Raw genomic sequence first — 14057 nt, 5'->3', positions numbered from 1 at the left:
CGTATTTTGGGAGGAACGCACACTACACCACAGAAGCTTCCTCCTCGAGATAAAGACACAGCATCTTTCATTATCGATCCCCAGAGTGGAACGTATCCAAGGTTCAAGACGCGTCCCTCAGCCCCCTGCAGCACTGGAAGCGCCGGGGTCCCCGCGCGGGCGGGGACGGCGGTGACGCAGGAGGCGGCCGGGGCGCCGGTCCCGGCGCGGGGAGGAGGGGGCAGGTTGTTCGGCGCGGTGCGGCGCAGGCCAATCAGAAGGCGCGGTGTTTCGGACGAGGGGAGGGGAAGGGTGGGCGGGAGCCTCCAGGTTTCCTCAGGGCCGGCGCAGCGCCGCCTGCAGTTCCGAGCTAGCGCGTGGGGCCGCCGGGGGTCTCCGATCCCGCCCGCGTGCCCGGTGTTCCTCCGCGGCTCCCCCGCCCTCGCAGGCCCGCCTCTTCTGCGACTCAGACGCGGCTCCGACGGCGTCTGGCCTCCCCCTCTTCGGACTCCTAGGCTCTGCCAGCCGCGCGACTCACCCCGCGGCTCTTCGCCTGGTGTCCGCGGGCCGTGCGGGGGCGGCGCCGGCGGGGGCGCCTCACCCCGGGCCGGCGGCGGTAATGCTGCTGCGGTCGCCGCCCTTGCGGCCGGGCGGACAGCTGGCGGAGGCAGGAGCCGGAACCGGAGCGCCCTCGCTGCTGGCCGGGACGCCGCCCTCGCCTGCGCTCGGCTCCCGCGGCCGCCGCGGGACGCCGGGGCCCGGCGCGGCATGAGGAGGAGGCTGCGCGCTGGCGAGCGCCCAGCTCCTCTGCCCCTAGGGCCCCCGCGGGCCCCGGCGCGTTGCGCGCGCCGGCTGCGGCCCCGGCGCCCACGCTAGCCCCGCGCAGGCACGAGACGCCGCGGCCCCGAGGAGGAGGCGGCGCAGGCCTGCCAAGCGCGGGCTGCCCGGACCCTGAGCGCAGGGGCTTCGCGACCTGGACCCCGGCGGGCGCGGGCAGCCGGAGCCGCGGGGGAGCCCGACTTGCTGCAGTCGGCCGGCCCTCTCCGCAGGGGCGCCGCGGCGCGCAGCCCGCACCTCTCCCCACTTAAAGCCCCTCCCCCCGCCGCTACCTGGCGTATCGAACGCGGCTCCTCGCCCTTTCACGGCCTCCTCGGGTTATTTGGTCCCCGGGGCTCCCTGCCCTGCGTTCCCTCCCCCCTTCCCGCGCGTCCTCCCACTCTTCCCCTCCCCCGGCTCCCCCGCCTCTCATTCATTCCGTCGGCTCCCTCCTCGCTCCTCCTTCCCGCTCTGGCCCCTCTATCCCAGATCCTCCCCGCGCGGACCCCGCTGCAGTCCTGTGGTTTTTAGCACATTCATGGAAGTTTAGGGCCTGGACGGTGCCCCCAAGTCCGCCTTGAGAGCGCAGCCCGAGCTGCCGGCCGGGAAGAGGAAGATGTCTGTGCTCAGGCGGATGATGCGGGTCTCCAATCGCTCCCTCCTCGCCTTCATCTTCTTCTTCTCCCTCTCCTCGTCTTGCCTCTACTTCATCTATGTGGCTCCGGGCATCGGTAAGCACCGAGACACACCCTCACTTCCCACGGTCACAGTGAAGGAAACGCAGCATATTACTTACGGGAGATGGAAGCTGTATAAACAGGGGCCCGGCAGAAAGCATTTTATTTGAAATGCGATTTCAGACCTGTCACATAAACTGCTTCGGGGCATGGCTTTGGCATGTGAGTTTTGTCAATGCACGTTTAAACAACTTAAAGACTGCGTTACGTGGACAGAGCAAAATAAGGTGTGATGGCCCGAGATGCCCTGGTCGCTTTCTTGAGTATTCGTGACAGCTTTATCCATTTAATATTAAGTTTTTAAGTTTAAACTTAGTAATCGTAATTTTATTCAGACACTCTCAGCTATATTAACTAGTTGTAAAAATACGATGGAGGAACCCACAGTAGGGAATGTGATTGAGTTCAAGAATGTACTGTTCTAGTGTTCTAGGTCGCTTTTTTAGAATGGGGTCAGTGAACATTTGTGCCACACTTCAGGAATTTTTAGGCGATGAGTTGTCTAGTAAAAACAATGCTCCAATTGTTCAGTGTGCTTGGGTCTGCTTTGCAAGGGTAGGTAGCCTCTGCTACCTGTTAGGATGAATTCTGAGATAAGATGATTAAATTAACAATTATGCAAGATAGTTTACAATTTGAACCTATTTACCATTTTTTCTTTTGGTTTCTAGTCCAAAATACACTTTTGTATAATCTGCTTGAATTAGCCTCTTTAGTAAACATCCTGGTTTCTCAGCCCCTCTGGTTGAAAAGGTGCCAGTGTGGCATTCTCATGACCGAAAAATCTGAACTTCATATGGATATTAAAACACTGTATTTCCAGAACTTTTCTGAGTTCTTCCGGGTTATTATGTATTTAATGTTAAATGAGTTAGTAACATTGTGCATCTCCTATCATTGTTTTTTAGACATTAGTAGTTTTTTGAACCAGTACCATTTCTCCCCTGAGTGAGCTAAAAATGTATGTATGGCCTCTTACAGAGTGAAAACACCTGCAGAATTTTAAGATGGAATTATTATCAGGGCATTGTCTCACATGGTAGTAGATTATTTCAGTGGATTGCAGGGGGGAGGGAAGAAACAGACCTCACCAAACCTCATCAAGACTGTTGTGTTTCCTAAAAATTATGTGACTTGATTAAATTTTCAGGTTCAAGTAAAACGTATAAGCTCAGAATGATGCTTGAGAAGGCATAAATTGTCGAAACCTTGATATCCCGAAATAGAAGTTTGGGGTTAAAGTTTGAAAAAAATATGAATATTTCAACATATTATTTTCTTTTAATGCAGTTTTTTTCTTTAGGCTAAATTGGATACATCTTGAAGCCTGTAGTAGAAATGACAGTGATAGCTCAGTGGCTTTGAGAGTAGTTAGCCAAAATATTCAGCAAGCTTTTTCTTAAAATTCTCTGCCATTTTGGAAGTCTTATCAATTAACTTCTCATTCTACAGCAATTTTTACTTTCTTATGTAGCTCTTTAAAGGTTGGACATCTTTGGGGGATGTTATTTTATGAGATATTTTAACTTTGAGAGATTCTGGAGAAGTTTTTTTTTGCACTTAGATAACAATTTTCTTACTTTCTTGGTATTTTGAGTAACATATTAAAATTACTCCAAAAGCTAACCAAAGGAAATCAGAATTCCAGCTTTCACTTGATAGCCATTTTTTGTTATTGCATTAATATATTATCTGTAGATTCTTAAAATTCAATTGATGTGAAGTAGTAATATATCTTTCTTATTTCTATACTTAATGTTTGCCATAGAACAATCACTGACATGGCATAAAAATTTTGGCAGTTGTCTTCTAGGCAATTAGGTTGACATGATTTAAACTACTCTGTTCTTTTGGGTCTTCTAATTTATAACTTAAAAAAATTGATTGAAGCCAGTAAGAAGAATGAAAACCAAAACTTGTGAAGTGTTAACAGTTTGTTAAACTGAATCTGTTTCTTAAACTAGCATTATTTAGCAGCAAAAAACCCTCCTTACTTTTAATTATTGAGAAACAGTTTTCCAAAACTCAGATTTTTGCTTGAAAGCTTGAATTTTGTCATTGGTAACACATACTGTCAGTTTTTCTTGAGGCGTCAGGCTCATTTTGCTCTTTTTGGGGGAAATGTAGGTCAAATACAGAAGTCTAAATGAGCATAGTTTTTCAGTTGTACCTTTAAGTAAAAATGGTGTTCCGTGAAAAAAATGTGGCTAGTTCAGCTCACAATGCAATGATCTATTGCACAATTTGATTTTCAAGACAACCACAGTACTTTGGTATGCTGCAGAAATGCCTTATGCATACTTCTCGTTTCATCACAGATTTCTTTTTTCTCTTTTCTTTTTTAAATTAATTTTTATTGGAGTATAGTCGATTTACAATGTTGTTTTACTTCTCAGTTATACGTATACATTTATCCACTCTTTTTTAGATTCTTTTCCCATATAGGTCATTACAGAGTATTGAGTAGAGTTCCCTGTGCTGTACAGTAGGCTCTTGTTATTTGTTTTATATATAGTAGTGTGTATGTGTCCATCCCAGTCTCCCAGTTTATCCCTCTCCCTGCTTCCCGCTTGGTAACCATAAGTTTTATTTTCTACCTCTGCATCACAGATTTCTTATTAATGAGACATACCCCAAACTAATTAGGTTCTTATAACTAGTTTACATTAGATATACATAGAATCTTTTTGAAATAATTCATATTTTAGCCTGAATTACATCTTGGGGCAGAATTTTCTTGTGACTAAAATACATGTTATGTAAGAGAGCATTTTTTAATTGATCTTAAATAAATGTTTCAAATCTCTTATGTTAAAAAATCCATGTTGATCCTATCCACATCAACCTGTTTAGTAGACATCAATTGTATTTTCCTACGTTTTTTGCTCAGAGACCTATTTTTGTCGTGTGTCTTCCCCCAGGCAGTCAGTCCTGTCATTTTAGTTACTCTTATTAGTCTCCTTCCTCAGTGTTCTCCTCTCCCTCTCTTCCTTCTGAGAAGATAGTACCACACAGTTGTAGGTAGCAGAATATGTTTAGTTTCCAATGTTTTCTCATGTGGCTCAACAACTTTTTGACTCTTTGGATTTTAATCTGCAATGAATTCCAGCAAACTCAAAGCTCATTATTTTAAGAATAATTTGAAACACTTTCCTTGAAATTTCTAATTCATGCAAGAAACACAGGAACTTTCTTTATATTAGGAACTTTAGTACTAAGGGAAATTGGTCTGCAGACCACCCTCCACCCTGGAAATCCATGGACACATGGCTCTAGCCCACCCAGTAGAGGCTGGTGCCCTGAATTTTTTCTCGTTCTCTTTCTACTTTTGTGCATGATTGCAAAAAGGTGAGTGCAGTGTTCCCCTAAGGTCTTGCCTTGGCTGAATTGAAAATGGAGTTCCATTTAGTGTGAAACTGTTTTCAGTATAACACAACATAGTCATTTACCTGCTATTGCATCAAAGGAGTAGGTGAACTGACTTATAGATTCGTTCAGCAAACACGAATAGAGCACCTCAGACAGGCTAGACATTGTTTGAGGAAAAAAGATGACCAAGACAGAGTTCCTTCCCTCATACAGTGGGATGAGCGCCGTGAAAGGGCTGCATCAGGTCCTCAGAAAGCATGCCGTGGGGAGTGAGGTCTGGTTAAGGATTTCCAGAGGAGGTGATGGATAGGATTTATCTGGACTGAGCAAAGGGACTCTAGTCAGAGGGAACAGCATGAGCAAAGGTAGGTTCCAGAAAATAGGAGTATTTCCATCTGGCTACCATCCAGGGCGTGGGTTGGTAGATGGGCCAGATTGGGAAGAGTGTCGGGTCTCCCCTGCCCAGCCTCGTGTTCTGGCACTTGGGGTCCCTGAACTTCCTGGCCGAGAGAAACTGGCCTTGGTTCACACAGCTTTATTAAAGCTGTCTGTGGCTAAGAAAGAAGTTGATGAGCCTTTAATCAGCGGGGCAGTATTGTGGGGGAGATTGCACAGCTCCCCTGGGGGTGGGAGATTTCACTGTCCATTTGACGGTCCTGACCTTTGTCAGACTTGCTTTCAGGCTGTCTTATTCTTTGCGTAGAGGTGGAGTCCGGTTGGGCCACTTTGGTGTGAATTCCTGTGGGCCTGTTGAGGAATCACTTGGCCATGTGCTTTGCTTTTTTGGGTCTCAAGGAGGTTGGTGCCCTGCTGGGTCAGGTGGAGCTGGGGATGGGTGGGCAGGGCGTGGGGGTGTGTTGTGGGAGTGGGTGGCTTAGTAGGTCCTTGCTCAGAGTCCCCCCGACGTTCTGGCTGGGTTTCTCTCAGTTTGCTCAGAGAGTAGCTTGTTAGTTGCCTGTAGCTTTCTTATGGCAGCCCCTTAGCCTCCTGGCGGGGTGAGTCTGGTTGTGCACTTCTGAGCTGTTACAGTTTGCTTTGTGTTTCAGAGGTCCTTCTGGTTTCTTTCCTCACCAAGTTCTCTGGTCACCATGGCTCTTTTGGGGGGTTCTTTTGGTTTGGGCCACCGTGTTGGGTATTTCTTTTTTTCTGGGCCTCTCTTACTGGTCAGACTTCCCATGCTAATATTTTTGTCTTGTGAGTAGCAGGAAACATCAGAAGTTCTGAAAAGGGGGATGCTGGAATCCTTTGTTGTAGAGCAGTTCTTCTGCGTGGAGTGTGGGTTACAGAGGGCGGAGCCAGTGGCTGGGAGACCAGGTGGGAAGTTTTTTCAGTTGCTCAGGTGATAGAAGATTCGAACCTGATCAAGGTTGTAGTTGGGTCAGGGCAGAGTGGAGAGGATGTGAATAGTGGGATTGAAGGAAAGGGAGAAGCTTGAAGACGATGCTTGTATTCTGGCTTAGACAACCAGGCTGTGGGTCGTAGGGACTATAGAAAGGCAAGTGCCTTGAGGGGGCGATTTTGGTTTTAGAGATATAGAGTTGGGAAGCTTATAAGATAGCCAGGAAGAACTTGTCAGTAGGTAGGCAGATGGACATAAGGGCTTAGAGCCCAGGAGAAATGTCTAACTGGAGAGAGATTAGGGTGTCTTTGGCATATAGGTGAATGATACATATCTATTTTTCCCCTGACACACCTGAGTTAATAAAACTAACTTGTGCAAGCAGAAGTGACTCACTAAGTTAGTTACTCTTAAATGTGGAATGATAGGGGTTAAATTGGAATATGAAGGAAGCCCAAGTGCAGTTTGAAGGGTTCCCCATGAGGCTCTTTTACCTTTTTCACTCCCCAGCCCTAAATGGGAAGCAGTGTGATTGACACTGTGGAAAGTTTAGATGGCTACCCAAGGACAGCTGGTGGAGGCTGAAGGCAAGGTAACGACAGATGAAATCCATCAGCCTAGGGCACGTGGAGAAATAGGAATAGGAAAATGAAGGGAGAGAGAGAGATCATGAAAGTGAAGAGAGACCTTCGCAAAAATAAGTAAATAAATAAAAATGATGATCAGCAAAACAAGCATTGCAGTGTGATATATAGTTCAGTGGGGTAAAGTCTGGAAGGAGAATCATGGATTTGGTAAGTAGGAGCTCTGTGACAGCCACTACAAGAGCTGTTTTTGTGGTGTCATAGGGCACCAGCCAGATTGCCTAGCCTTGGATTGGATTGCCTTGGGTTGGATTGTAAATCAGAGGTCAGATGAAAGTGGATCAAAGGAGCCTTATAAGATGGGAAGACCTGAGCTTATGTGGATGCTTGGGGAGTGAGGGCATGGTTTGAAGATTTGAGGAAGGGAACAAATTACAACGTATGATCTAGGAAGACTTAATTCATTTACTTATTCATACATGTTTGTCTGTGGTTCTGCACTGGGCAGAATCCACACGGTCGTTGCCTTCATAGAGCTCGTAGCCAGTGGGAAATTCGCATAGTTGCAGAGCAACTATTCTGGAAGAGAGTGTGGAGCGCAGTTTGCTATGGGGCACCAGATGGGTGGGTGGGGGTACTAGGCTAGGCGTCAGGGAGAAGAGGGAGGTTAAGCTGAGGCCAGAAGCTTAAGTTAGGTGATTAAAGGGTGGGCCTGGGGAGAAGTGCTTCAGGTAGGAATGGGATATTTGAAGGCTAAGAGATGAGAGAGAAATGGAAAGTTTTTTTAAAAAAGAAAAAGGGTAGGGGGCTAAAGAATAGAAATCAGAGAGGAGTGTGGGCCGAAGCCAGAGAGAGAAATACGGGTCCAGCCATAGAGGACCTTGTAAGCTGGGTTTGAGAACTTGGACTTCAGCCTGAGGACAATGTCAGACCACTGAGCTTAAATTTTAAGTAGGAGAGTGACATGATCAGGTTTGCATTTTAGAAGTACTTAGGCTGTACTGGTGTGGATGGATTAAAGTCAGCAGTTCTGGAATCAGGGAGACCAGGTAGAGGGAGTGGGATCAAGTATATGGGTAGATTAATTTTGGAGATGGGAGAGGAGATAAAGACGTTCATGATAGCAAAGATGAGATGCATATGGAGAGGGAGGTTGAGGACATGCATACCTAATAAGGTGGGTGACTGAGCTCTTACAGTGAGCGGCTCTGTTTACGTGAACAAATGTTAGTATAAACTGTTTCCTAGACTAGGTTAGGAGATTTGGTTTCTACCTCGGCACATACTAGAGGCTTAGTGAAGGGTTGTTGAGTGACTGTTTCCGATTAAATCACTGCTTTTGGTGTGGCAGCTCCAGTTCGCTCTCTTCCCTGCCCACTCATCAGTACCATTCTAGTGTTGGATGTTAGACACCTTGGAAGAATATGGAGGGGCTGTCAGGGGATGAGGAACAGTGGAGAAAATGCCAGGATTGGTCAGTGTATTAGTTATCTATTACTTTCTAACAAATTACCTCCAAATTGAGGGTCTTAAACCAACAAACATGTATTATCTCATCGTTTCAGTGGCCAGGAATCTGGACACGGTTTGGCTGGATGCCTCTGGTTCAAGGTATCTTACTCGGCTACAGAGTGTAGCTCAGGGCTGTGGTTGGAGGCTCCACTGGGGGAGGATCTGCTTCCAAGTTCACCCACATGCATCTGGGCAGGATTCTGTTCCCTGAGGGTTGTTGGACTGAGGACTTTGCTTCTTCGCAGGTTATCGGCTGGAGGCCTCGCTCAGTTCCTTGCCCTGGCACCTCTCCATTGGGCAGCTCCCAGCCCCATTGCTTTCGCCATATTTTCTTTGTCAGAAAAGAGTCTCTAGGTCCAGTGCACACTCAAGGGGCAGGGGAGCCTTCTCAGAGGCTGCTTACCACCGTCAGGTTGCCATTCTTTTATTTTTATTATTTTATTCTCTGGTTGCCATTCTTGAGCGTATCCGTTAACTCAGCTATATTGTTTCAGCATGAGTGAATCTAAATCCTATGACCTTGTGGGAAATTAGGTATTTTTGAAGGGGATATTGATTGATTGAAATCTGACAATGCTAAATACCATTCTCCTTGTTACCATTTTATAAGTAAATTTGACGTCTATTAAACAACATGGCAGAATGAGGTAGTGACGCATTTATTCTGCGGCAGTGTTTATCATTACTACTTTTTAATGTTTATTAAAGGTAAAAATAGCCGTGTCTGTGGATACCTTAAAAAGAGAAACGCCTAATCTAGGTTTGTCGTCTCTGTATTGGTAGGTATTCCAAATACTATTTGGAATTTTGTTGGGAACAGAATGCATTTTCCTCTCGGGGCAGTGTTACATGTATAGAGGGTGAGTAATTTCCTTACCCGTCTTGTGACCAGCCTGTTTATCACAGGATGTACTGCGAAGCTTCTCAGGACACATACGCTTGTGCGCATGGCGTTAGGCTCTGGTGGTTGCAGCTGTGGCTAAGCCTCTCCCCACCGGAGCCCCTCTGTCTGAGGGCCCCGGGCCATGGGAACTTTGGACACAGAGGCCTTGGCTCTGGAGCCAGAGCTGTGTGCAGAGAAGCCCCAGGAGCAAGATTCCAGAGGTCTGCTATTGGAGCTCCGCACCCCCTGCCCCGTGCTAGGAGAATGGCCTTGTTGTAAAGGAAGAGAAGGAAAGGCCCCTAAAGATCACCACTTGCCCAGAGTCTCACGCGTTGTTGTTGGAAGAACTGAAGTGGATGATTTTTGGAAAAGCTGAACTGTGCCCCTTGGGATTTCTGTGCCTGAGTTGCCCTGGAACATTGAATATTTGGGGGACGTATGACCTGTGTCTTCTTCAGCTTTAAGGAATACCCCATGGAGAAGAGAGGAGACTCTTCTGGATAGTGTGAGAGCAGTGAGCGTAATTACGGGGCAGGTTTTCTGCTCTTTGTAAAGAAGCCAAATCAGACCATTCTAACAGAGCTGTAAACAACAAAATAAGCGGCCTGCTAAGCGTTCCTTTCGTAACCTGTTCTCCAGCCGAGAGTAGATGACCACAGGTTAAGGCTGGAGAAGGTGCTTTGCTTGGGGGACCGGACAGGCTTCTCAGCCCCTTGCCCTCGTTTCCTCGGTGCTGTGTTCATCTCTGCAGCCCTCTCCCTCTTCCACCTGTGCCCACTTCTACCCACCTGCCTTTGTGACTCCTTTTCCCTTTCCAGCCTGCCCCTCATGTTTGTCTTAACCTGAGTGAAAATGTGGAGGTGGTGAGAAGGAGGTACGTTGTGGAGAGATTTTTCTAGAACTTGGATTTCCTAGGTCCTATTTGGGAGTTCTGGAGAATGGAGAGCCCCTCCGGCTTTGTGTGTTTACAGTTTTCTCCTTCCGGTCCATTTTCCTGGCCGCCTTAGACCATGCTAGCTCTTGTCACCACTGCTTGGACTGCACTTTTTTTTTTTTAACCAGTTTAATCAGAGCAGCCTGCCCCCAGCTCTTTCTCCCTTGTCTTCTCTTTTTTCTCCTTTTCCATCTGAATCTCTTTTTCTTTTTTTGATTCCCAGAGGCTCCGGTGATTGAATATTTATAAAGTCTTTTCTTTCCACTTCTGCCTGTTGTCAGGATGATAACAAAGAGAATAATATACGAGTAATATTGTGATTCGAGTTGAAGATTGGCTCCATTGAAGGTTAAAAGGTTTTCTGAGGATACCTACAATGCCATGGAAAATGGTTTACTCTAGTTATTACTAGGTATTTTTACTCATGTCTTGGGCCCACTGGAGAGTTTCAGGTAGCACCCCAATTTTATTTCTCTCTAGCACGTATATCCTATACTGGGCCGACTTAATTTGTTCTGTTTCATAGGCATACTTGTTTTCCGTCATGGCAGAACTTGACAGAGTTCAGTTTAAACCACAGCAAAAACCCTCCTCAGTTAAAATAGGAAAGATAGCTTAAAAAAGATAGCTTTGTCAGTTTTATTTTTGGCCATGTGGCACAGCAAAATGTTTAGGAAAACATAAATCTCAAATTTGTAATTAACTTTTTTTCTCCAGAGGCATAATAAGTATGACTTCCTGTTCGTATCTTTGTTTTCATGATTAATTTTCTCGAGTTAGTAAAAGTCTTTGGCTCTATGAGGTCTTTGTGTTGTATGTTCGTTAGGGATGAAACATAGATTCTTCGTTGTCTGAATGAATTGTTCGTAAATTAGAAAGCTGTATAAAAGAGGATGTATTTGGTATAAGTTAAACTAATTATGAAAGCTTCTACTTTTTTGCTTGTTAACAAATGTTAATGACGTTTAGAGAATGGTTTTTCAATTTTCAAACATGAAGGTGCTTAAGCCTTACCTAAGGCAACTCAGGTCTTATCACCAGATATTCTGATTGTGATCCTGGTTGATTTTTAATTAATACTTCAGGTAATTCTGGACCCTGGGAACTTATTTCTTTTTAAATTTATCTTATTTATTTTATTTTTGGCTGCATTGGGTCTTCATTGCTGCACGCAGGCTTTCTCTAGTTGCAGTGAGCAGGGGCTACTCTTCCTTGCGGTGCACGGGCTTCTCGTTGCAGTGGCTTCTCTTGTTGTGAAGCACGGGCTCTAGGCACATGGGCTTCAGTAGTTGTGGCACATGGGCTCAGTAGTTGTGGCTCGCAGGCTCTAGAGCACAGGCTCAGTAGTTGTGGTGCACGGGCTTAGTTGCTCCACAGCATGTGGGATCTTCCTGGACCAGGGCTCGAAGTCGTGTCCCCTGCATTGGCAGGCGAATTCTCAACCACTGCACCACCAGGGAAGCCCCTGGGAACTTATTTCTGACAAATACCCCAAATGGTTGGGAAATAATTTAGTGCTAAATAGTTTTACTTTTTAGACTGGTTATCTCATATCATTTGATCTTTCATAGAACTGATCTTACCTGTTAAAAAACGGATTAATTTGTTTATAGCATCATGTTTTACTGGAGACAGAAATGGCTATCACGGTGAAGAATTTTTTTCCTCCAGAATGGAAATGGCCAGAATGGACAGACAGGTTGTTTAAGACAACCAGGATCATGTGTTTCTTTATGAGTCTCCACTGACTATGTGATTGAGTTATAGGTTGATCCTAAATTTGTTTAGTATTTTTAATTATTAGAAAGATATACTGTAATTCACTTAACAAGGTCAGTGAAAGTTATTAAAGCATGTGGCATTACATGTTAGCCAATGGAAGTAATTTCAAAACAAAAGACTTATAAAAGTCTTTATAGTATTTTCATAGCTAAGCAGCTCTATGAGGTTTGTTACTATACCATGATATCTTAATTGAAATATTATCTCTTTCTTTATTTTTAAATATTTGGAGCTTGCTAGTGTTAATAATTCTTTACTGAAATCATTTATATATATTGCCTTGCTGGTAATTAAGTTAATCGCTCAGATATTGTGACTTCTAATTATAGTGCAATTTCCAGTTTGACTTGGAGGAAGAGAACTTGGACTTTATTTTCATTTGAATCAAGAGACCAGTGGTAGGGACTTCCCTGGCAGTCCAGTGGGTAAGACTCTGCACTCCCAACGCAGGGGCCTGTGTTCGATCCCCAGTCGGGGAGCTAAATCCTGAATGCCACAACTAAGAAGTCTGCATGCAGTGACTAAAAGATCCCGCGTGCTGCAGCTGAGACCCGGCACAGCCAAAAAATAAAATAAAATAAATAAATAAAAATAAATCTTTGAAAAGAGGCCAATGGTAGAGAATGAGAAGATGCCTTGTTTTTAGATTTGAAAATATGCTCTAGCTTTGGAAATCTTTGAAATTCATTTCCCATGCTGTGTCCCCTTTCTCCTGCCTGTTATACTTACTTTCATGATTAAGTAAGTTGAAATTATGAAAGATATTTTAATTGTGAAAACACAGGGAAATTGGGGATGGTTGTAAAACATAGTTCAAATAGGTCTCCCTTTTATTTTTTCTCAAGATAGCATTCTTAAGCGGGTAGAGGTTCATTTCGCATTCACTTTAAATGTCTTCTGAAATCATTCATTTTCAGCAGATTTATAATGTTTCCTGGATGTGTTTATTTATGGTTTCATCTTTTAGTCGGTAATTTCATTAGGTAAGTTTCCTTACTGATTAGATTAAAAATGTAATTGTCTGCATTTTTCCTTCCCTGATTCCCTCATTTCCTCCTGATTCTACTTTTCTCTAATGTGGTTTATAGCTCAACTCTTCAGGCTTCTGTCATGCTTTAAAGAGGCTATGTGTTTAAGTGAATAACAGTGAATTAACAAATGACAGTGCTGAGAGCTATCGTGTGTTAGATCATGTGTTCAGAGTCTAGTTTTTGAATTTTCAGCTGAATTTAAACTAGGCTGAACTGATGGTCTGGTTGTTGTAGAAGTAATTCCGATGTTTTAGGCAGTTTATTCTTTTTCAGGATTTTGGTTTTTACAGAGGAACCCCCATGGCTTCTTAGTTTCTGGTACTGCTTGGCAGTTGGTAGTTATTCAACAAATATTTATTGAATAAACACGTCTCTACCCTGAACGTCTTTAATAAGACTGGTGGGAAAGTCAAATTTTATTCAAAAACATTTAACTTTGATCAGTATTCAAACACAAGTAATACCCTCAAATAACTTAAGACTGTTGAAATGCAGAGTGGAAGTGGTAAAAGTACCTGTTGGAAAGAATTTTTTGTTAATGTTTGGTGTCTACATCAGCAAAGCTTGAGCTGTTGGCTAAGATCTGAAATAGATCTGTACTGTATGTGATCACTGTATTCATTATTGCTTGATAAAATGAGATTCTGACCACAGAATTATTTCATTCTGTTTATTAGTCAGCCTGTGACTTACTGGAAAGATAGGGAGGAGGATATTATAGGCTAGTAATTATTTGCTCTGCAGATTTTCTTGAGCCCATACCTGACTTTGAATTATTATCACCATGGTAAGATAGTGTTTAAATAGTGAGATCTGTTTAAATAGTGCTTTGACATAAAGGGAATCATTTGTTTTACAGCCTGGCACAGCCTAGAAGTCTGTTACTTTTTGTTTTTAACTCAAGCAATACTTTGGTCCTAGGCAAAGTATGAACTATATTTCACATGTCATGTGGCCTCATCCTGGGGTTTACAGTATTATTATTAGAGATAATATATTTAGCTTTTACAAACTTGCATGAGTAATGTCTGGAAACTTGTTGCACAAGGGGCTAGATGTGGAAAGAAGAAAACTTACAAGCATGTGAAATA

General features: G+C 44.3%; 1 protein-coding gene across 5 annotated transcripts in view; it reads left to right on the top strand.

Moving 5' to 3' along the window:
• Nucleotides 1–433: 433 nt before the first annotated feature.
• B4GALT6 (beta-1,4-galactosyltransferase 6) overlaps nt 434–14057 on the top strand; it is a 66083-nt gene continuing 52459 nt past the window's right edge. For 2 of the 5 annotated variants that reach the window (XM_019930443.3, XM_004313790.4), the window contains exon 1: nt 434–1526. In XM_019930443.3, coding sequence (XP_019786002.1) covers nt 1412–1526 — 115 coding nt within the window. In that variant the 5' untranslated portion in view covers nt 434–1411. Of the gene's footprint in view, nt 1527–9509; nt 9725–14057 lie in introns of those variants that run through there. The other 3 variants (XM_033837649.2, XM_073790637.1, XM_033837648.2) reach the window with 3 other exon arrangements.

This window comes from Tursiops truncatus, chromosome 13 (genome assembly GCF_011762595.2).
Source record: "Tursiops truncatus isolate mTurTru1 chromosome 13, mTurTru1.mat.Y, whole genome shotgun sequence".
NCBI classification, from domain to species: domain Eukaryota; kingdom Metazoa; phylum Chordata; class Mammalia; order Artiodactyla; family Delphinidae; genus Tursiops; species Tursiops truncatus.
Note: the sequence above shows the minus strand (reverse complement) of the source record. Positions and strands in the feature narration are given on the sequence as shown.